Source organism: Etheostoma cragini, chromosome 13 (genome assembly GCF_013103735.1).
Source record: "Etheostoma cragini isolate CJK2018 chromosome 13, CSU_Ecrag_1.0, whole genome shotgun sequence".
Taxonomy (NCBI): Eukaryota; Metazoa; Chordata; class Actinopteri; order Perciformes; family Percidae; genus Etheostoma; species Etheostoma cragini.
Genome location: NC_048419.1, coordinates 13,686,654 through 13,710,568, shown reverse-complemented (window position 1 = coordinate 13,710,568; position 23,915 = coordinate 13,686,654). Strand labels below are relative to the sequence as shown.

At 40.2% G+C, this 23,915-nt stretch overlaps 1 protein-coding gene across 1 annotated transcript; it reads right to left on the bottom strand.

Moving 5' to 3' along the window:
- Positions 1-170: 170 nt before the first annotated feature.
- On the bottom strand, positions 171-11,605 carry paxbp1 (PAX3 and PAX7 binding protein 1). The gene is made up of 18 exons (XM_034890060.1): positions 11,100-11,605; positions 10,726-10,845; positions 9,868-10,080; positions 8,336-8,557; positions 8,129-8,229; positions 7,731-7,954; positions 7,170-7,359; positions 5,816-5,939; positions 5,040-5,142; positions 4,587-4,702; positions 4,227-4,426; positions 3,986-4,133; positions 3,761-3,882; positions 3,562-3,638; positions 3,389-3,455; positions 2,938-3,084; positions 2,068-2,222; positions 171-975 (listed from the first exon to the last, which is right to left on the bottom strand). The coding sequence occupies exons 1-18, from the start codon at positions 11,422-11,424 to the stop codon at positions 855-857; spliced, it is 2,775 nt and encodes a 924-aa protein (XP_034745951.1). The 5' UTR covers positions 11,425-11,605; the 3' UTR covers positions 171-854.
- Positions 11,606-23,915: the final 12,310 nt, after the last annotated feature.

Sequence of the window (23,915 nt, the reverse complement as noted above, 5' to 3'; positions counted from 1 at the left end):
GACATGCAATCGGCAATATTGAAGAACTTTGACACACGCAGGCCCAATGTTACATGTAACAGGTCATAATTTTAAATTGCCCCTTTTATGGTCAGAATATGTACAAAATGGGATAAATGCCACATAATGAGCCACAGTTTTCACTTAATTATGACAAGACAGTGATTCACTCAAATGCATATTTTATTCACAGGCAAATACAATGCTAAACCAAAAGTCTTACAAATACAAAGCTCTCAGCTGTAGTAGGGTCATCAGGGCAGTCCACGTGACACAGGAGAACTGTGGGGTGAAGTGGGAGATCAAAGAACAACGACAATATCAACTGCCCTACAGAGTTCTGGGAGACAAGTTGGTTGTCAGTCTTTGCCAATGTGCAATTTCTACCTTTTATATAATTTATAGAAAGTTGTTTTGGCACATATGGAAAAGTAGAGCATGTGAGAAAAATAAAAGGTGGTTAGACCAGATTTAAGATGGTGTCAATTTAGAGACCAGATAATTTCCAAACATATGCCAGTAACCCATGTCCACAACTGTACTCTTAATAAATTATGCATTTAAAATATTGTCAGCCTGTAGTACAACAGAGAGGGCCTTTTGAGCTAACACAAGGCCTCATTTCAGCATCAGTCTTGTGTTGAGCATATGAGCCCACCTTTCTATACATTATTCACAATATTTACACCAAGGTTTTTTTACCCTCTCTTTTTAAGCAGGGTAGCAACAGTTGAGTTTTATTTCAAATCCATTAATCCACACTTTTTTTGGACTCCAACTTAGTGACCCCCATGGCTTCAAATGTGTGGAACATGACAAATATGAATGAAAAGTTGCTGTAACCATATCCTTCTCTATGACTTGGGTTCCAAAAGGGGCTTGATGTCTTTAATGCCATGCTCGGCTGCCACAGTGATGATGTGGTCCAGGGCATTCATTTGGCCCAACATCTTCACAACCTCTTTGACTTGGTCCCTGTTGGCAGATATACGTTATGTAAGAAGCAGTATAGAGACAGAGCACATTAAAATCCTGCCCACACCGGAGGGGAAAACATTTCGGATACTATTCCGTCTGCTTGCAAATAACAGAAAAATGCCTAAAAAGCCTCTGTGTGGTGGGATGCACTACCAACAAAGCCAAGCTAAATATGTTTCTTCCGCTAACATATTTTGACAGCATACAACTTGTGTTATAGTGGAATGTGGATAAATCAGAGAGCTATGCAGTATTATGCTTGAAGGTAGCTTGCTACCACAAAATTAACTTACTAACAGCTAACGTGTCCTCTAGTAGACATTCGGTGCTAAAATAATAACTATCCTATCCAAGCTAGCTTTTCCTATCCAGTGGGCGGGGTTTTCTGAATATCCAGGACTCTAGACTGCAACCAAAATTTATAAAGGTGTAACTAAAAAATTTCGGTTAGGAGGATTTGATGCAAGGGAGTGTGGCATGCTGGTTTAGCCAAGGCCTAAGGGGAAGAAGGCCAAATTACAGGTGTTGGCCATGTGAGGGGCATGTGACAGCAAGGGAAGCCCTCTGTAACACTTTGACTTTTTTGAAATATTTTTATATACAGTATAATTGTGCTTCAAATAAAAAAAATAGTGTCTACCTACACCTTATTCTTGTTTAAAATCATTTACATGATGTATATGCATGTATATGGAGCGTGATAAAAAAGGTGACACTGAAATTATGTTGTTAACGGCGCCGCAAGGAAAAGTTTGGGTGCACCTACAATTTGTGCTGGTGCACCTAAAATAAAAAAAGATCAGCGCACCGGTGGCACCAAGGCAGAATGTTAGTCTGGAACCCTGATATGACTGTGTGTTTATGGACAAAACCCGGAGCATTACATGGTAGTGAACAAGAGAGTAATCTAAGAATAATAATTATTAAATTGTTATGTCATTTGACAAACAGCACTGGCAGTGCAATCTTTTATTGTATCCTTCTAAACGCACCTTCCTTAAAATTCCAGCAGATAAAGCTATAACTGAATTCAAGTTCCCAATTCTAGACAATTTAACTGTATATGAAGAGTGTAGCAGAGGCTCTTACTTGGCTGTGCGCCGCTCCATATCAGACCCCCCCAAACTGTTGCGGTGCAATGAGTTGGCCATGTGGGTGAGGAAGCGACAGAACGGCTCCAACTGAGGCAACGTCTGCTGGCCTTTCAGTCCAGAGAACCAGTGCACAGGCAAACACTCTACCACCTGAAAAAGGTAAAAGAAAGAGTAAACAGTAGCTCTGAGTCTCCCTGTTTAGTGAGTCATAAACAATCAACGCTTGACCACCTGCGGCCCAACAGCAAGTGTGTTTTTCAAGTTAAGACTGCAAGCTGTAAAAAGGCGCAGGAAGGTGGAGTTCAGCCAATCACGTTGACCTGGGCTGAGAGGCTTGTATTTTAAAATTGGCACCTTTCATCAAACTGTCAGATCCAGGAGAAGAGCCTGAGTTTCCATTGCTCAAGCGGCTAAAACAATCAACTTTATTATTTTTAGACTGGATAGGCACATCATGTACTATTCAATACAATACCATGTCTCCGGAATAATCTTGAAACCATGGAATCAGGACTCAAATATTTAAAAAACGTGCCAACAGTGTGGGCTGCTTTATATAATCAAATGGACCTCATGCAATCTGTGCATACCATTTCAAATTGTAACTAAACATGAGACCCCCTGGATGTCCACTCAGGACAAAGTTGAGGGGTTCTTGTACTATGTATCTGTTTGTAATGATGATGATACTCTCTGACAACATAACAATAACACTATAAATGTAAATATAAATGTATGGTATTCTCATGGTTGTAAATTGTTCATCATTTCAAAACAAGTCACAAGCTTTCTGACTGCATGAGCTCGGCTGGGTCTTTTTACACATGAAGCATCAAATTACAAAGAAAATTGGTGCTTCTCGTACCTTCTGGCACTTTGGAATATTGTCCTCCCCGGAGTCCGTGGTCTGCAGTGCAGAGAGGATGTATCTATTCAGCGTGCTGTCTAATGCCAGATCCTTCAGACAGGAACTGGATAGAATAGCTTCCCACTGCAGGATGTTGCCCAGCAGCTAGGACAGAAACACAACAGCATTTAATGTCAATATCCCAGTAGTTCCTTTAGCTGCCACAGAAGTAAATGTTACGATCACTGGTTAGTGAACAAACTACATCAAGGACACACAAACTTTCAGTTATATACTGAAAGCATTTATCATTGCCTAGTGCTGTAGAAACCTTTCACAGATCCTTTCTGTATGTGGTGTAACTTCCAACAATCATTCAGGACCTTCTTTTGAAGGAAACTGTCAGTGTGATTAGTATTTGAATAGATTAATTAACCCTAAAAAAACTTAACTCCACTTTTGTACATACCTTCACACAAGACCAGAACTGCCTTTGGTAGAATAAGTAAGGACCGCTATTCTTGTTCTCCAACACACTTAACAAAAGCAAAAGCGTGCGTTTAATCAGTTATCAAGTTTTAACATATGGACTATAGAAATTCAAACTGGAATTTCTCTAAAGTTAACAATTGTGTAACATACTTCTTGGGGTAGAGTGGAAGGAAGACATCTTCATCCAGAGTCCGCCTGATCCTCAAGACAATTGTTTTCAAAAGTTCCTAATAGAAAAAAATAAAGAAAAAGGAAATTAAGACCATAATTGTACCACAAGAGACAAAGTCATCTATTTTGCAACTGTAGTACAATATATTTATGCAGGTAGTAAGAGAGTGGACAGTACCTGTGTGTATCGGTTGTCCCCATGCAGCACAGTAGGGTAACCTTTCATTATTCTGTGAATGAAGCCCACCAGCATGGCCGTCTGACTGTTCGACAGCGGGTCCCACACTTGCTCTGCCAACACTGAAGCAAACCAATACATACACATGAGATATTTGGTACTGGCCTGTATTATTATGCAGAGCAAATCTCAGTATGCTGGGTGCATCTGTGCGGGTTACTCTACCTGTCAGTTTGGAGAGGATGACCTTCTCCACAATAGCAGGCAGCAAGCTGACGTCCCCGTCTCCCCTCTGCAACGTGCTGTGCTCCTCAAAGCCGTAAAACAACAGCGACTCAAACCAGAGCATGTACTCAAAATTTGCACACTGAGCCTGGCCAGAGAAAAAAAAAAAGTGGATTTCAGAATTTACCCCTCATTTAAAAAAATAAAAACAAAAGTGTAACACTTAAAACACGCGCCTTACCTCAAGAGGGTTCCATGTAATGAGCTGCAGACGGACTAAAGGGTTAAAGAGTTTGGGCAGACAGAGGCCTATGTAAGCATCTCTGTAGCAGTTGGCATATTCTCTCCTCCACACTTCAAAATGGGATTTGATGCAGTCAAGAGAATGAAAGTCCTCCACCACATCTTCAAATACTTTCTTGCATTCCCTGATGATACGATCTGGATGGGATGAAAAGCTTTATTTAGGCATGAGCTACAGACAGACTGACTGACGATGACGACTGTGTTAGGTCTGCGATAAGTTAATTAAATCAACAAATTTGCCAATTCTCCTCATTATGGTTGATAGTATCATTTTTGCCGCAAATCCATGATGTACCTCTCTCCATGTTGAAGCTGGTGATGTCAGTAGATGTCTCCTCATCATCCGATGATAAGCCTTCTTTATGCTCAGCCCTCTTTCCATTCTGTTCTCTAGCTTGTCGCCTCCGAGTTCTGCACCCAACCACAAGCACAAAAGCAGACAATGAAAACCAAAGACAGAATTTATGATAATCTGTATTCAACTTTGCACTAAAATCACTACCTCAAATTCAGATCACTTGCATGGCAAATCTATGCGTTACAATCCAAGATACAATCAAGGCTGTATTTTTGTGAATAAATGTGCAGAAAGCTCAGGCGTGGCTTTTGGCAATTTTTGGTCTGAGCCAAGCACAAAAACACAGCCAACCTGGACAACAGAGCCTGTGCCATTAGCCTGGAAACACTTAGCATGAATCCAGCCTACAAATCCTGAAAACATGTTTGAGAGTACGACTGAGCTTCATACCGTCGTGCTTCTCTTTCTGCTATCCTCCTCTGCCGACTGTTCTCTTGGTATGCTGTGCGGTCTCGACCAAACGAGTCCAGATTAGGAGCCATGACAGCTTTATCTGAAAGAGACAGGAGCAATATTAGAACCAGCATTGAAATCGCTAAAACAACCCATAATCCTATTCTTATTCTGGGCCCTCAACATCTCACAACCAAAGAGTACTCAAATTTAGAATGCTTACATTTACATTACATTTTTTTAGATGGAAGGCACGTGATGGGCAAAAGAAGTATTCTAAACCTATGAAAAAAATTACTATTTTGACCTTATTTTCACACACGCACACACAAAAACATCTTATGTGTTATAAATGATTCTGGTTTCAGTCACTGTTCTAGGGACTTACCTGGCAGCAACTTCCTACAGGTTACAGTGAAAGTGACGGATGACAAGTCACTAACAGATGTGTTTTTATCTTTACTTAGTGACTCAATACAGCTGAGTTACAACCACTCAGCTGACTGAGACTCGGCCAATAAAAAGTAGCCGAAACAGCTCCTCCAAAAATAAAAAATAAAAAATAAAAAATAAAATACAGTTCTCATACACATACATGCTCACTCACTCAAAATTCGCATCTCAATTAACCATAACCACACTCATGAGGGAAACATAAATGGGGTTGTGGGAAACAAGAATGTGACACACACGCGCTCGCACACACGCGCACTCACACAGAGAACTAACGAGGCCGTTCAAATAAATCATAAAAACCTTCAAGATGGACTGACTTGAAAGGCTTGCAAACTCCGACGATTCATCTTTAATATCATCCTGTCTTCTCTGGACAAGTCGTGAGGCCCGTTGCCTTAGTAACTGGTGCATGGCAGCCTCCAGCTCCAGGACAGCAGGCACCTGAAAGATATGATGTCTTCTGTGACCTCTGACTCAAATAAAAGCAGGGCTCCGAGTCACAGGGATGTCTTGCTGGAGGGACAGGAGGAGCATGACGGGCAATATAAAACTGGACCCAAAATATCGATAGTGTCGGGTGAAAACGTAATCTCTCTAAAATATCACATTTCCTTGAAGGAAAGCTCGAACACTACGGACGTTAGGTTAGCCAATGGTTTAGGCTGAAGTATTGACAAACCAAGTTAAATGCATTAAAACCCCCAAATTGTAGTAAAACTGTAGAGTTGAAGGTTTTTACCCGACATTATCAATATACAGTTCCAGGTCTGATGGTTAAACGGGATTCACTCCTTACTAAGTCATACTGATAAAAGGTAGGAAAGTGTCCTGTTCCCATTACCTAAGAGGGTTAAAACAGACATCTTTCAACAGATGAAAAATAACTCTGGCGTAATGACAGAAATGCCCATTAATATGCACGGTCCCTGTATTAAATAAACAAATAAGAAATAAGACACATTAGTGTGGCGATAGCTGGCAGGCCGTGTTCCACGTAGTTGCTGCTCTGCTGCTGCAGGAACAAGACTGAATTATTCTGTTCAGACATGCATTTAGATTACATTTCACTGGAGTTGTACCCAAGTACGATTTCATGTGACAAATAACACGGATTGATTAAATTAGTAAGTAACTATGGGTTAAGACAAATATAGTTTGTGTCAGAGACTTAATTTATTTATGTTTTAACAAATTGGACTGATGAACTTCGATAAGATCAGACACTATATAGACACAGTGTATAGTGCGCCACTACATAAGGTTCTCTTGAAGTTACTACTCATCTAACTTTGTATGTAATGATCAGTTAAAATTAATTATTTTATAAATTAGTTGAAAATTAAAGTATTTATGATATATATATTAAAATCATTTGCAAAAGTATGTTTCTGAGATAATAGATCAAAGTTATAGTTCTGACTATAATGAGGGCAGTTGTGAAGCAACTGGGACAGACATGGATTGTAGCTTTTCAGCACTGTTAATTAGCATCGATAATAGTTTCTGAAAACACAACTAAAAACTAGGCTTTTCATTGCGCTCACTTAATGTTTCACAAAGTAGATTTCTTATTAGATGAATATCCGTATACATACAGTACATAAAGTGGTTAAAGATCACAGACACAAAACAGAAAACAGCTAATCAGACAGCAGATAAATTCTCCCTTACCTTTTCACTGAAACACTCAAGCAAGTCTCCAACATACCCTCGCATCTCTTGCAAGAATTTATATTGTTCTGCATTGTCATTGGATGAGCCCTCCAGCTGCTGTATGGCGCTCTCAGAGGCAGCTAGGTCTTCTTTGATCTGTTTGTAGCGCCTGGCGTTGGAGTCGTAGCCTGCACACATTTGGCTGAGCCTACAGAAACGACATACAGGGAAAGAGTAATGATGACTTTGAGTTTGAAGACAAACAATGCTAGTCTAATCTCTAATCTTAATTATTGACATACAAACTAAGCAGAAGTCACATTAGAGTGCACCCATTAAATAAACAGAAGCGTCATGAAAACATGATTAACAGGACAGAAACAGCTAAAATAAAGCACTCCTTTGTAGTGTAGTAATTAGGGTGAGGACTAATGTTACTCTCAGCAGACACCCACACTCCCTCTCTGGCCCTCACATCTGGGTATAGCGTTCCCGTGTCCTCAGGATCACCGCTCACAAAGCTGGCAGCAGCTGAGCTGAAGACTTATATTAGATGTTGCGGCATTTCACTGAACCTACCTATCCTGCAGGCGTTTCTTTACCAGATCAATGGATACAGGGGTAAGATCACAAATAGGGGTCCCGTAGTGAACAGATCCATTATCTGCTTGGCCAATTGGCTTGGCAGTCTGCGGGGCCACAGTGCTGTAGGTAAAAGGCATGGTGTAGGAAGCGCCATAGGGCTGGCTCTCGTAGCTGTTCTGGTAGTAGACTGTGTTGTCCTCTGGCTGGCTGCTTTGGACCTGTCATAAGAAACAAGAAAAACACATAACGCTTTTAATATGACAACTGTGCTGTTGTCTACTACCCATAAATTACAACTAATGGCATTATAAATATTTTTGGATTGACATATTACAAAGGAAAGTATCGTTTAGCAGTATTTTACAGCTGTTCAGAGACTTCGCACAGCTTACCTGGGGTATGCTGATTCCTTTCCTTATCTGCTCCTGCTCCCAACGGCTCACCTCCTCATCCTGACCTGTATCCAGTGCCTCATCATCACTACCCTCAATACCTGTACACGTGAAAGGGAAGTTCTTGTCTTAGAGACAACTGATTGAAGACCGTAATACTATACAGTGTATTGAATAAACGGTCGGTGCACCATTTTCTTATAGTACCTATCTCCTCAGCGATCTTTTGTCTCTGGGTCTTGTTCTTGACACCGCTAAAGCGGATCCTCTTCTCGTCCTCATCTTCATCGTCGCTGGCATCTTGGTCTTCTCGTACCATTCGTTTCTTGGGAGTCTCTGTCTCAACCAGAGGGGTTTCACCCCCCAGCTCTCTAGCTAGTTGCCGGCGCTTTCTGGCTGCATGGATAAATGCTGCATCGGGAATCTCTCCTAGAGTGAGAGAAAAACAGGGCTCACTCTAAGTACTTATGTTATTGTGTGAGTGTTCATTATTCTTTTTGGTTTTGCTTGTTACCATCCGTTAGTTGTACTGTTTAACAATTTGTTGATTTGTTCCGAGGGATGTCTTTGTGTCGCCTAGCCGTTAACTGGTGATTTTGTAGCACAGCATTCATGCGATTCTGATCCTGTAAGGCTTAACAGCAAATTCCATTTGGATTTTTGGGGGCCACTTCTGTGACATCCTGTTGTGTTATTTAATCCCCCAATGTAGCACAAGTATACTTTATATTTCCCAATTATTATATTACAGTAAGTTGGTTGGTAGGCCACCTTAAGTAGCAGTTCAGCTGGGGGCTCTTACAGTGGTCAGAGCCAATTAAGTTTACCCATGGATCCAGCTAATTTAAAATAGGTTGTGTTACTCTATAGTGAACAGTTAACTTCATGTTATATCATATGTGGCGTTTTCTTTTATTGGGGTGTAACTGTTCTACCAAACCATTTTGTAGAGTCATTGTCTCTGTGACCGGAACTTAGCGCCGCCCAAGACAATTTTTATTGGTTTGAAGAAAGGAAAACAACCCAAGGCGTTTTTTCTCCTATTCTGCAACGTATGTGTTGAGGAGCCAGACCTTATTTTGCAGCTCAAAGGAGTAAAGTCTGGCAATGCGAGACAAATACAGACACAACCCAATAACTTTTTTTATTACAATTAATAGCTAAATTTAATTAAAACAATATAGGAGCATGCTTATATGAGCATTACAGCTGGATCACTCAGGGCACGTAAATGGCGCGTAAGTGGCACATAGTGTAGCTACCTGGCTGTCCGTGCGCCTGGCTATATTGTATTACTATGCGCCGGTCACAAAGCAATCTTTCTCCTCTCGGCTCTCACTCTCTCTGATGAGAATTGTGGTAATGGTAGGTATGTGACTTTATGTATGTATATGTGAGTGTGTGTGTGTGTGTGTGTGTGTGTGTCGCTGTGAGAAGTCAAATAAGCAAAAAATAAAAAAATATCACCTTGAACCTAGGTTTTTTATTTTGAATGCGTTTTATTTTTGTAAAGTAAATAGAAGGAGACGCCAAAAGTATTGCTGCAGCGCACGGGCTAACGCGGCTGCTACGCTCCCGGTATTAGCGGAGCAATTGGATAACATGGGCGCTGATATAAAAATAACAGAGCTACACAGCCTGGTGTGTTTTGGCTGTTAAGACTGCTGACTGTGCCAGTGATGATAGTTGAAACAATAAACAAGCATTTAAATTTGAGTGTGAGTGTGAGTGTTTGCTACCTGGTCTCAGGCTGCTGAGGGAGGAAAGCGTGTTGAATGTTGCTGCAGGGTTGTTGCTCTTGGAGACTTGACCTTGTGTTTGGACACCTTGACTCTTTCCATCTTCCTCCTGCTCATCGCCACTGTCCACCTCCATTTCCTCTTCCCCCTGTTCACTACCCGCTCTGCTAGTAACTTCCTCTTTGATTGAAACCACAGGCTGAGGTGCAACATCTAGAAAATCCAGATGCAGAGAAAGTTAAGGCAAGATTATAATAATAGACCAAACATCCATTTAAATAAAAGCCATTTAGCAGATACTTTGGTTTGGCTAATATGAATACCTTTATTGTCATTGTACATGTCCCAAAAAATTCAGTGTACTGTACCATGCTCCATAGGAGCAAAAAAGGTATATTTGTATATCTGCAGATAATATTAAAATGTCTTCAAGTTCAAAAATTAAATATAAGAATTACATTTAATTTGGGAGACAAAAATGCTTGCTAAAATTGTGATATACCATCTTCCCTATAGATGGTAATGCAATATGCTGGTAGTTTTTGCTGGATGCAAACATGTTCAATTCAGAACTTCTATCGAAAGTGGCATTCACTTTATTGACCTTAGTCAGAAATCTAACCTCATCTTGTGGTGCAACTACAAGCACATGTGACATTTTGCGCTCAAGGTTCTGCGTATTTGCTAAGATAGGGTCTATTTTCACTGTTTAAGTGCATTTTAGCAAAACTATAATGATTAAAATCGACTAAGCGTCATGTGGTCTCATATTTGGTGATACACGTTGCGGCTGCAAAGTCAGATTAATATTTGACAGCGGAGACGGCAGATGTATCGCATTGACAAGGGGTATCCCACCTGATTTGATGTCCTGTTTGACTCCAGTCTTCTCCAAATCCTCCTTGTATTCTTTCTTCAGCTGTTTGACAATCTTCTTACTATGATTGGATTTCTTCACTCTGAACACCTCGGATCCTTCTGTTTACAAACAGGCCATGCGATAAAGTGAGCGGTGTGTTAGCGTTAGCTAACCATGCACACCAACCGGGGAATCATAGAAATCATTCAAGATTAGTACGTAACTATCTGTAATAGTTGCAATTACAAATACAATTATGTATCCTAAGCAGAAGCAAAAAGTCCAACGTTAGCTAAATAAACCTGTCAAGACAACACGCATTTTAAAGCTAACCGGTAAGCTAACTTAGCTTTGGTTTACTAAAATAGCTTACCTTCGTCATCGACGAAACTCAACAAACTGGCTTTCGTGGGTCCAGGAACCGTAGTTGCTACGATGGCGGTTTCTTTACCTTTCTTTTCTTTTTTGACAGGTCTTACATTGTTCAAGTTAGGCTGAAAGCCGTTGCTATGATAGTTATCCGTGGTGCTAGGTGCCCCAGTAACACTGTAACTGGACGTCTCCATAAACGGGATTTCCTCCACGGCAGGCCCAAACGATATCGGCGCCACTGGCGGCGGCTGCCGACTCTCCTCCTGTTCGTCCTCGTCAGACTCATTCCTCCTTCGAAAGTTAGCTCGTTTCGCCTTTTTAAACATTATGTAAGTTTTGCTAAATGCAACAATGCATTATGTAAGGTAGAACTCCTCAAAATTGTGTTCGGAGCAGAAGGAATTTTTTTCCACACTGCCAGTCAGCCATTTTCTGTCACAGAGTACGTCTCTTCTTCTTCTTTAAAATTTGACGATGAGCACATGCCTCACCGGCATAACTCTGCCCTCAGCTGGTCAAATGTGGTACAGAGGCGCATCGGTGACGTGCCCAACAACTAACACCCCCACCTTATTCATGTCGCTACATCACCTTCAACACTACACATTGAAATTCCCCTTCATATATTGGTAAAGCTTTCAATATATCTTAATGATATCTAAAAGTGCTTTATTTGAAATTGCAGTAAAAAAAAAAAATCCTGCCTAAAAGACACTTATTCTGTAGTTTGTTTGCCACATGTAAGTCTAAGCACAAAAAAATCCAGTTTTCTGCGTTTGTGTCTGAGCTATTGCAATCACTGTGACTACTCGTAACAATTCAATTTTTCAATTCAATTTTATTTATAGTATCAATTCATAACAAGAGTTATCTCAAGACACTTTACAGATAGAGTAGGTCTAGAACATCACTCCAGAATTTACAAGAACCCAGCAGTTCTAGTAGTTTTCCTCCAGAGCAAGCAACGGTGGCGAGGAAAAACTTCCTTTTAGGCAGAAACCTCGGACAGACCCAGGCTCTTGGTAGGTGGTGTCTGACGGGCCGGTTGGGGTTAGTGGAAATTACAAAAATGGAAAAAATAGTAGTTTGTAGCAGTTCTTTGTAGTAGTTCATGGCATAGCAGGGCACTGTGCGGCATTACAAGGCACAGCAGGACGTAGCTGGGCATCGCATAGTGTAGCAGACGAACATGGGACCGTAGCACTCACAATAGGCTACATTTGAGAGATTTGAGATTTGACAGTTTCAACTGGGCCCAATGTAATCTCACTAACACACTCAAAGTTAATTTGTGTTTGTCAGGCAATGCAGCCTGTCCCCTTGTTTAATATAGAATTGCCATGACAGTGATCTTTAGGAAGTGCCAATTTTGCACTGGAAGTAAGAGTATCATTTTAATTACTCTTGACATATGTCAAAAATATCCATGAATCACTCTTATCCTAAGTCTTGTCCCTTGTATTAACATAGAGTTGGCCCTGTTTGTACAGCTTAGGGAAAGTAAGTAAAATTGACAATGGACACACTCACTTGTGCTTTTATGTTGCTGAGTTGTCTATCGATGCCGGTCATCAATTTCTGTTTAAGAAGATATTTCATACATACAGACAGACAGACAGACAGACAGACCAACGGACAGACAGATAAGAGAAATAATAACAGTTGAAACTGTTGAAAGACTTCCAACCGTATGACCTTCCCACACTTATCTTACTAACTTATTTTCCTCAAAATAATCTCCTCTCATTTTAGCTCACTTTCATTCAGCCCTCATTATCTCTGGGCTATTCCCTTCACTTACCTACTACCTGACGAAAGCTTTTGGAAAAATAGTCTGGAGAAGATGAAAGATCCAAATGCACACCTCTGAAATTGCACCTGATCTCTATGTATAGTGGCATGTTGAACACATTATGGTCAGACATTATGGACAACGGAAGAATTGAGAGGAGCATATGTCTCTCCTAATAGGAACAGATAATATGCATTCTGGACTAGGACAGCACTCAGTTCCTTTAATAAATGCCAGACATGAGCTGCAGTTAGTGAGGATCATTACAGAGCCATTACTTGACAGTGTTGTGTGCGCTGTGGTAGTGATAATAACTGCTGAGATTAAAGTGTCACCAAAGATTAAGCTGGTGTGAAATTTTGTGATTAATTAACATCAAGATGACCCTTTGCCATTAAAATGATAATTGGAGATAAATAGCTTCCCATTGATAGTAGCATTTTACTTTTAAAGTGCCAGACTTCCCTGTTTTCTTCATGACACATTCACACATTCAACATTAGAGCAGAAAATGTATTCTTGTCCTATTGTAGTAAGAAGTGCAAGAAGCCTATCCTCTTGATTACTGATTACTTCAGAAACCTATTTATAAATGACGTAAAGGGCGGCGTATGCTTGAAAAAAGTACAAGTAGTGACACGTACAGACAAGGAATGTTCTATATGTGCTAAATAATCAGGATAGCTTTACATCCTAACTGAAACCCATATTAAAATATTGATACAAGTTTTATATATGTAATGTTTTAAATACATGCCCATGGTTTTTATATAGCATTTTTCCATCATGGGAACTTAACAACTCATAACTTGGAGCTTCCCATGACCAGAGAATTTAAGAACTTTTATGGCTTTGGTTCATGGTTATCTGTCTTTGAAAAAGCAATACTCCATTCCTTTTTGGTCTAACTGTGAGTAGTCTCCTTTTGTTAATACCGACATGTAGATCCATTAATCCATTAATACTTGTGCTCCAGTGAGCTAATGGTGTTCAAGTAGCTGAGCAGTGAGGCAATCACATCAGTTGAAACCAAGTTGGAAAAATAAAAGTGGCCTCATAGTTAAAATGAGACACACACACTTGGACTGATTGTTCTTTAGTGTTTCAACCATACAGGGGCACAATATTCACAAAAGTTCATCCACTTGGGGGCACTATAGCCCTTTGCAAGCCATAACGCCATGTAATATTTGTGGCCAAGGTCCTCTTATAGTTCACCCATGTAAAAATGCTAATGGAATACAATGACATTTCCTGATCCAGTAAATGTATCTGAAACAAGCCAGCATGAATATAGATGCCATCAATACTGCTACTTAAAGGTTCCTGTGGCTCATCAAATCACTCCTCTCTCACTAAGAGGAGGCTGTCTCTATTTGGCCAGTACGGGTGAGTATTTGTATAAGTAAAGCAATTAAATTTGTGCAAGATGTACATCCCTATTTGTTTGGTTGTTGTGTGTGTGCAGGGGCCATGGTAAAACTATGTATTTCTTCTTTGAGGAGTGTAGCAGAAATGGTGCCACTTTAAGTTATCTCTGCAGAATACAGTAACTAACAGAAGTTCCAGAACCCAAGAGTTCTTTTGCACTTATGGAACAAAGATCATGGTCGAATAACCCAACTTATTAAATATACAGCGTGCATGTCAAGAGGTAATGAAGATGGAATGAGAATGAAAAAAAGAGGTGCTGTAATGGAAGGACAAGAGGCTCTACACCTTAGTTAGAAAACAGAGGAGCAGAAAGTTAGTTTAGACAAAATGAAGAGGTCAAAATTCATCTGTTTTTAAAACAAACATTTCGTCTCTTAAAGCATTTCTGTATAGGTATCATAAAAAACCATGTGCTTTCATTAATGGAATCACGTTTTCATAAATGGGGTCCTATTCCTAGTCCATTGTCTTTACAGAACTCTTATTTTGGAATTATCTCTTCATACTCTCAGGTAAGAGAGTCATTTGAAGACAGAAGATTGATGTTGTGATACAAGCACACATGCACAAAGCTACAAAATATGACTACTGTGGATAACTAATTATACTGATCTTTAACAGGGGATCAGGATTTACTGAGGTAATTTCTGTTTAGACACTGGATGCTTTGTGCGAGCAGAGTACATCGATACTAATAAGAATAAAAAAAAGAATAGAAAGTTTGTGCGCCAGGCTGTACTGACCACTTTTACTATCAATCACTAAGACGAAATCAAGTAACTAACGGCCTCTGACGCAAGCTATTCGAACACGAATGGATTCAAAAGCTCTGACAAACAACAACACACATTTGAAACACATGTGTGGACTGTCCGACAGTTATACATTGTATGAAGAACAACAATTGTGACATCCATTTACTTATACTGGTTAATGTGTTTGTGTTTATGTGCAATATGATCCATGTTGTATGGACTGTGATTGGGTATGTGTGTGTCAGTGAGAGTAGCCTAGCAGTTCTCCTCTGGCTGCTTGTGTCACATTGAAGAGCTTTCTGTATGTGGCGACGATCTTGACTTGATTACGTTGCGAGGATGTGGTTGTTTCAGGTGTTAACCCGCACTTGTGAATACTGCAGTGACCTCCAACTGCCTCCTTATTGCAGTAGAATAAAAATTGACATTACCCATTTCATGCTTCTTTTAGAATCCCCTTTGGATGCCGCCCCTCATTTCCAGTTTTTACTCTTCCCAGCTTTTAAAGTGCAGCAGTTGTTTTTGGTGCTGAGTTGTAGGAGTGCAGATAGAATAGTTGCAAAGGCTTTTTTTTTAAAGAAAGTATGGAAAAGAAAGTTGTCTCAAACTGCGATGTCAGCAACATCATCTTTCCTCTCCTCCAACCCTCCTCCTGCACTCTCATCTATCACTCAAGGTAACATCAAAGCCTAATCACTGGGAGCCATAGTTACACACCTTGTCCAAGCAAGGAAACTCTATCAGGACTTTTGCCCACATGAACATTTACACACACACACACACACACACACACACACACACACACACACACACACACACACACACACACACACACACACACACACACACACACACACACACACACACACACACACACACACACACAGCCTACATGTATCTCAAAAACTGTCCCTCTCCTGACAATTTCTCCACCTCCTGGGAGCAGGTATTGGACTCGGATTGAGGATTTTAGAAAACTAGCTCACCCTGATCCGTAACCCCACAGAAACATGCATGCTTTCAGAGACTACTTCCCCAGAGCACCTTAGAGCAAAGCGGATGCAGGCTAAAGATGAGGATGGGGGGGTGGAGCAGATGATGTGCCTGATTAAAGAGAACACAGAGAGAAAAGTATGATATTTAAACCCACTTTGAAGCCTCAAACTGGTAAATAAATGATGTGCTCAAGATAAGTCAAGAAATGGCTATGGCTCACACCTGCGGCTTAATGCTTAAATATTCATTTCCTGTCATAGTCACAAACACTTTATACGTGTATAGCTTATCGGAGTGAGTGTGTGTCAAAGATGCACATTGAATTGGAAAGATTTGTGCACTGAGATATGTTGCTCACAAACTGCTGTCTTCGAGTGCAAGTGGAAGAGAAGAAGAAGAGAAGAGAAATAATTCAGGATTTATTTTCTCCTAATGATCTACTCAAACATCCTCAAAACCCCCTCATCAGCGGACAGCACAGTGGAGAAGAAGTGAAAGCCATTCGTGCTTTTCATCCGCGCTCTCACTATTCTTTCATCCCTGCAATGCTCATAATGGTCCTGAGATTAGTGCTGGATGTGTTAACTAAACTTCTCATTTGGCAAAAAGGGAGGGTGACAAGACTCCTGTTTGAGAGAATTACTGCAGGATAAAATGAAAAGAGAGAATTTTCAATGCGGATGTTTAGAAGATGAAAGGGGAGCTAATTCAAAGAAGAATTTCAACAACATTTTACCATAAACTAAAGTAATAGGTAGCCTAAGACATTGTACCCGATTACACACATTCAGAAGCGTAGGCTACACACTTTCCACTGCTGATGTTCCCCATCGATCCTGCCTAAGAGCACTACATTAAAGCAATGACTTTGATGATTGCAGATAATACATTTAAATTTCAATTTAGTTCACTGTTCTGGGATTGATAGTCTATTGCTGTATTTTCCACTGCCTGGTGCTGATGTTTTTGGAACCAGCAATTTTCTCTATTCGTTTACCCCCTCAGTGTAGGCGGGATTCTCAGCTGATTGGCAGAGCAGTGCCACGTGAAACTGACATTAGATCATCTTCAACGGGACACACGCTGGATCCTTTCATCAGCAGTTTTGCAGGCTGGCTTTTTAAAATATCACTATTAATGACAGCTTTGCTAGTTCAAAGTCGTGGGTTCATGCAGTCCTGTGTTGCCATAGGTGCTAGTTACTATTCACAACTTTTGCTAATGGAAAACCAAAAAAGAGTGAGTCAAGGAAGAGTCGAGCCGAGCAGTGTCCAGTAGAAAAGCAGAACATGATGAGCCACCTGAAATAGCCTACTGGAGTCAACTGTTTGACTTTGCTCACACAAAGTGTGCAAGTATACACCCTTTCTCCACACTTCTCCACACTCCACTCTTCATCACTGTCAGCTGATTAATCATTGCATCTGACTGCTCATTAGACCATCTCTTTTAAAGCTGCTCGACCTTGTATCGACTTTTATCCCCTCTCATCTCTTCATTTTGCATGTCTTTCTCTGATTTGCCTCTCTTCTCAATCTCTTCATTTCCCAGGCAGCATATGTTTCAGACAGTCTTTCAGGGGCTTTTCTCTTCTGTCAGCCTGAGAACAGGCATTTCAGCACCTTGATTTCAGAGTAATTACATAGGGATAAATGATGACTCTCCCTGAGAGCATTTCTACCCTTGCTCCGTCAACCCATGGAATCGGACCTGGGGCCCAGCAATCGCTCACTACTACTCTGCAGGAGTATCTCCTAAAAGTTTATACATATATATATATATATATATATATATATATATATATATATATACTGTGTATATGTACATAAATACATACAGAGATATGTACTATATATGTATGTAGTATATATGTATGCGGTGCATATATATACTGCGAACATTTATAAATATTACTTTCTTCTTCTTTTTCTTCTTCTTGATTTTTAGAGTAATTGCATAAGGATAACTCTCTCTGAATGCATTCCCCCATCTTTCTGTCAAGCTGGCAGTAACAGCACCTGGGGCACAGCAATCACTTGCTAGTCCTCTGCAGGAGAGAGTTACAATCTTTCAAAAGTTTACACATTCCATTTTTTTTCTTAGCGTTTGACTTTTTGAATCTCCATTTACACAGGGGCTTTAGCTGAGCATGTGTGCTATTTTTCAGCCCCATACTATGTCACATTCATGCAGTTTTACAGATTCCCACCTGGGAGTTGCCAAGGGCAACTGCATTCAGCTGTTTGCCACTGAACAGTCACCTGAACAACTGGGGATTGCTCATAGGTACTTCAATAATAGCTGTAGAGGGACATGTAATTTACACATGACCCAGATTGTTTCACCTGCTCCTCTGTTTCAACCCTGAGTCTTGTACTCAAATACTTTTCATAATTCCCAAGGTAAAAGGACGTCATAACTGAGACATTCTTAATCAAATCGGGTTTGTGTGCCTGTGTGCAACCAAATAATATCAATTGAAGGGCTTTCACACCATCACTTTGACTTGAGATTACCTTTTTGGAATTCCTGTCACCTTTCCAGAGTGCCTGTTGTTCTTGAAGTCTAAGGGCTATGTGAAGTACATCAGTGAAGAGCATCAAAAGCCAGCCCGATCTTATGTTTGAAATCCAGCAGGTTAACAATAACAACTTGAGATTCTGAACAGGTGTGGGGCATCTGTGGGTGATGCATTTGGCTCATGGTAAGAAAAAGATTCCTGTGAGGGAATTCACAATGAATCCAGCAAACAAATAACAGGCAGTTTGTAAGATCTCTTCTCAGGGACACATCCAAGCTCACTAGGGGTAGAAGCCCACTGGTGTCCCAGCAGAAGGCCTCACACCAGGGCCTTAATTTAATCACTGCCCAGCAAGGGGAGAGGCCAAGCAGGCAACAAAGCTACCCTCCAGCCTTCCATCCTCCTGCCATCAATGCTCCCTGTAGGTTGACCCAGGAGAGGCCATCCCTCACCCTCCACCCTCCAACTGGGTCGTTTGAAGATGAGAGGAACGGGTGTGAGGGGAGGGACGGCCAAGAGGAGGAGAGGTTGATGAAACCCTGGTTGTTCTCTTTGATCTGCTAATCACTGTGTTTAAAGCTGACCTCGCTTCCTGTCTCTCTTTCTGTTTTTGGCTCATTAAAATTTGTACCCTGATAAAGGATCCAGATGGGAGTTCACCGTGAATCACAATTCCGACCTCAGTAATCCAGTCAAACACGTGTGTCTCATTTTCTTTCCCAAAGATCAAAAAAATAAACCGTCAGCTTAGAACTGCCTATGAGTCATTGCAACTTGAATGGGAAATTATTAATAATCCACACCTACCCAAATTTGCTATTTCATTGATACAATCATGAGGCCTGAGTCCTTGCTGCTACTTTATAGGAGAAAGGTTGAGGATGTTGACAATGAGATCAGGGATATTAAATGGGCCCTTCACTCACAGCAACAAAATTAGTCTTGGGTGATGTCATCCTATGTGGCTCTAAAGGCAAACTGTATTGGGAATTGGGTTGGACGATCCAATTAATATTCATGGAGATCAGGGACATGTGTCCATCTCTGTCCACACCAAAATGCCATAACAATAGGTGAAGAGCCAACATATTTTCTTTCAGGGTGCAGACAAGGTGTGCCTCGTAGCCAACATGTAAGGAGTAGGACACCCACTGCCCTCTTAATCAGCTCAGTAGTCTCAGCTGGTTGAACCTACTGTATGTGCTGTCCCATCCTTCTCTCCATGGTCACTTAAACAAGGTTTCACTATAGATTAACTGGAAAATAAGTGAAGAAACATATTGATTGTCAGATCACAGTTTCATAATTGCAAAGTCAGATTAGTGAAAAAACAAACAAAAGTTGTGTAGTCTGGATTGAAGGCCAACATCAAATTAAAAACATGTGTTCAGATTTAACTGGTTTATTGTGGACATGATCTTACTTTAGATGCATTCTAACGTAAGGTGTGAACTTCCGTCCATGTCTACTAGATTTTGAAGATACTAAGTCTGCACAAGTCCAAAGAGACTGCAGGAAAGGGGGGAAAGAGGGCATGATGAGGCAGAGTAGAGAAGGAGAGTACAGTAACATGGGATCAATCGATCAATTGCTCCTGTTGGTTTATATCGACTCTGCAGTCCCACTGGGCTACCACGGTCAATGTGCTTTCAGGCATTTTGCGTGGGTCGATGAAGGAGCGTGCTAGGCTTAACTCTCACCTTTAGAGGGATACATGCGTGTTTGTTTATTGTAATAGATGATTTTATGCTGAGTCTATTGACAGCTGTGCTTCGCATTCATTCTTCCATAGAAATCGGTGATGAAAAACTGTGTAAATCACGCAGTACAAAAATCTGTGTTACCTATTAGCCTACGCTAATGTCACTGGCCTTACATTTTGACCAATGATTGCAAACCCTTTTTATAATGAGTCAACAATGCTCCAGCCAGTGGGTGGTGTAATGTATTGGCTCGATTTGGTCACAAACGTTCTCATTTTACAACAGTACACTAAAATGTCTTTCCTGAAAGCGTTTAAGGCACACCAAAAAAAATAGGCAATGCAGTAACAGAATCTTGATTCATATTTGATCACCTAGTTTTACAATTTGACAGCAGTTCACAGAAAAGAAAAGCAGTCCGATGCAAATCTTGGACATAAAAACAAATAGGCAAATAGATGTCAGGTCCTGTTGATCTTTCCCTCCTTTCTGACAGTGCAGGTTTTGGGATGTGTGAATTAAATGTATTTTCATTTAGTTGTTAAAGGAATATTGAACTTAATCTCAAGTAAAGCTTAATTTAAGTTCAAACTGATCAAGTGTTACGTCTGGTTTAGTTTGTCGCATCACAGGCACTGGTACTTAATAATTACTGAACCCTTTCCAGGAAACTCAATTTACAGATGTCACCATTAGGTACCGTAACTCACAGTGACTGATCTTTTAAAAGCAATTTAACTGAATAGAAGTCAGCAATGCTGGGAGATAACTACTGTCCTTGTCTGTCTGATCGGCAAAACAGGTGTTGATGCAACTTAACAGACAAGGTCCTTTCATTGGGACTATCAGCTGGCTCTGCTGCTAGGCAGTCACTTGCATTATTGTGTTGTGTTGCTTTGAGTGATGTAACGTGCCATTTAATGTGTCAATTACTGACTTTAAAAAAAAATGCATTTGCCCAAGATATGAACAGATACTCGGAAGAGACTGAAGGGAGCTTGAGTATGAGAAAGTGCCTCAGAAAGAGATAGTTGTCTTCAGATAGAGAGTTCTTTTTTTTTGTGAGTACAATAACATTACAATAGGACAATCAAGACATGGACAGTGATAACACATATTAGGATATTAAGACAAGTACAGTACAATGATTTTATGTCTGAGGTTGAGTTTGGCTAGTGTCAGATATATTGAGTTCTTCTGATGAAGACCGGGTAGGGTTCAAGGTGAGCATCTTGGTCGACCACCTTTCTGCTTATGAAAATATTTCTTCTGTTTGCTGATTACAGACATAACCCTTCTGAGCAGCTCATTCTTCCCTGAACATGATTTTAGTTCTAATTCTTCCATCTCCTTACATAAATTATAAAAAGAAGCTCGGAACACTGGTTAATTGTGTCACAGTGGTGTGTACTAAAAGGATACATGTGTAACCAGTTAATTTCCATGTTGGAGTATGTTTGCAATGGATGTGCATGTTGAAATCCACAGTATTTGTTAGAAATAGATAGATTTTTTTAACCCAGCTGGTCATCAATCATCTAAATGACGTGTTGCCGTGAGCAGATTCTGACAGGCTGCGAGTGATGGATGATTGACAACCGATGATTACCTGAGCTGAGGGGTGTTTTTATTCCTGAGTGTAAAGCTCTCTGGGGCTTTTATCTTGTTGGTTCAGATTGCAAGATGACATGAGATGGACTGAGAGGAAAAATAAATGTACACTAAATAAATCAAAATCAGCTGTCACAAAATGATCATATGTGTCTATCATTGTTGACTAGATACAATTTGCAAAAATAAAATTAGTGGCTTTTTTTAGATAACCTTTGTAACTGTTAACTCTTAATGAGCATGGAGGTCTATATGTAGAAGTAAGAAATCCTTTCTGAAACATTGCATGACTGCATTGTCCGTCCTTCTGAAGAGCCAAATCCATCTTAAAATGATGTTAGCAGGGTGATGTGAAAAGGGTGAAAGCAATTCATAAGGTGTTTCTTTCTGTTTAAATTATTGAAGTTCTGCCCACATGAGTTAGAAACTGACAGACATTGCACATTGTTCACCGTGTAATTTTACTTTATTCTAAAGCTAATGGAACATTTTTTCAGAGTAATTTCAATAATGCACCTAAAACATGAATGAATGAAAGAATGAACATTATTGTGAATGCCAAACTATCAAAACTGGAACGTATTTAAACATAAAAAAACATTGCAAATGTTGGCGCATGCATATTTTTGTTTCACGCTATTTTTTGTAATAGATTTTTTTTTTCAGATGTACATTAAATCCTCAATACAGCTTTGGCATTCATTGCATTGTAGGTAGATTTATTGAAAAAAGGTTTATTCAAAATGTTAAGAGCATACATTTAGAAAAATAACTGTTATTTTTAAATAACATATTTTTAAATGACCTCAGAGCTCAGATAATCATTTTCTTTTGAGATTGTTTTTTGGGGGCTTTTCCCTTTAATATACAGTGACGGAGGATGACTGTGCTTCTCACCCAATCTATAAGGGGGAGAGAGATGGGGGATGACACGCAGCCAAGGGCAGCAGGTCGGATTCAAACCCGCACCGCTGCAGGACTCAGCCAACATTGGGCGAGTTCTCTTAATGGGTGAGCTAGAGGCCGCCCCCAGATAATCATTTTTGAAATGAGAAAATATCTTATAGTCCCCAGAATACCAGCACTGCAGCATATTTTGGAAGTGACACCGACATTTGAGATGGAAGGAGGTGGTGGAGCTTTGGTTTTACAGGAGTAACTTCATGCTTTGTAATGTGTGGCTTTTCCAGCACCCAATTTGCTGAGCATCTCTGACACCGTGACCCTTCTTTTGTTATGATTCTGAGCAGTGTAAGACTGGACAGTGTTTCTTTGAGATGGCAGGTCCACTCAATGGACTCAAAGTAATAAAAACAAGTTTGAGAGAAAGGCTAAGAAAAAGGAGAGAGTTGGATTAAGTTGAGCAGCAGCGGGTGGACTGGCTAAAAAGTGAAAAGACTTTTTTTTTTTTCTGACAGGTTATTGATTGGGCTCAAACTTCCCTGAAGGCTACTTTTAAAAGGAGAAACGGATGTTCAAGCATCCCCTTCACTCCAATGTTGTCAAACACTTGACATTATTTGAAATCTTGATGGTATTTGAAATAGTTAGAAAAGTGTAGATCAATGGAATGAACAAGAATAAAGAACTGACACTGTAAGACAACACAATTTTCCTCTGAAACAACTTTGTATCATTTGCAATGTGAAAGTGCTGTCTGTAAAGTTTAATACTAACCAATAAGACACTGTACAAACATTATCGGGGTGATAAGGGCTGAACCTTATCTTTTACTTTGTAAAAAAACAAGGCCCTAATGTTATTAATGTTTAACATTAATAACGTCTTAACATTAATAACGTCTTAACATTAATAACAATCAGGACGGAATTCGCATTGTTCCTCTTCAACCCGATGTTCGACTATTGGCCGAACCCTCCTTTCAAGCATCTTGGAGTAGACTTCACCCGGGAGGCTGAGAAGTGCGATACCCTTGTAGTAGGCACACGCCCTCTGGCCCCCCTTTTTGAAGAGGGGAACCACCACCCCAGCCTGCCACTCATTA

What these genes read in the sequence shown, in the direction of transcription:
- paxbp1 (XM_034890060.1), bottom strand. Translation starts at nt 11,424, where the DNA reads ATGTTTAAAAAGGCGAAACGAGCTAACTTTCGAAGGAGGAATGAGTCT. An exon ending in GGAGTTTGCAAGCCTTTCAA is followed by an intron (nt 5,143 to 5,815) that starts GTCAGTCCATCT and finishes TGTCTCTTTCAG; the next exon opens with ATAAAGCTGTCATGGCTCCT. An exon ending in ATGGAGCGGCGCACAGCCAA is followed by an intron (nt 976 to 2,067) that starts GTAAGAGCCTCT and finishes ATCTGCCAACAG; the next exon opens with GGACCAAGTCAAAGAGGTTG.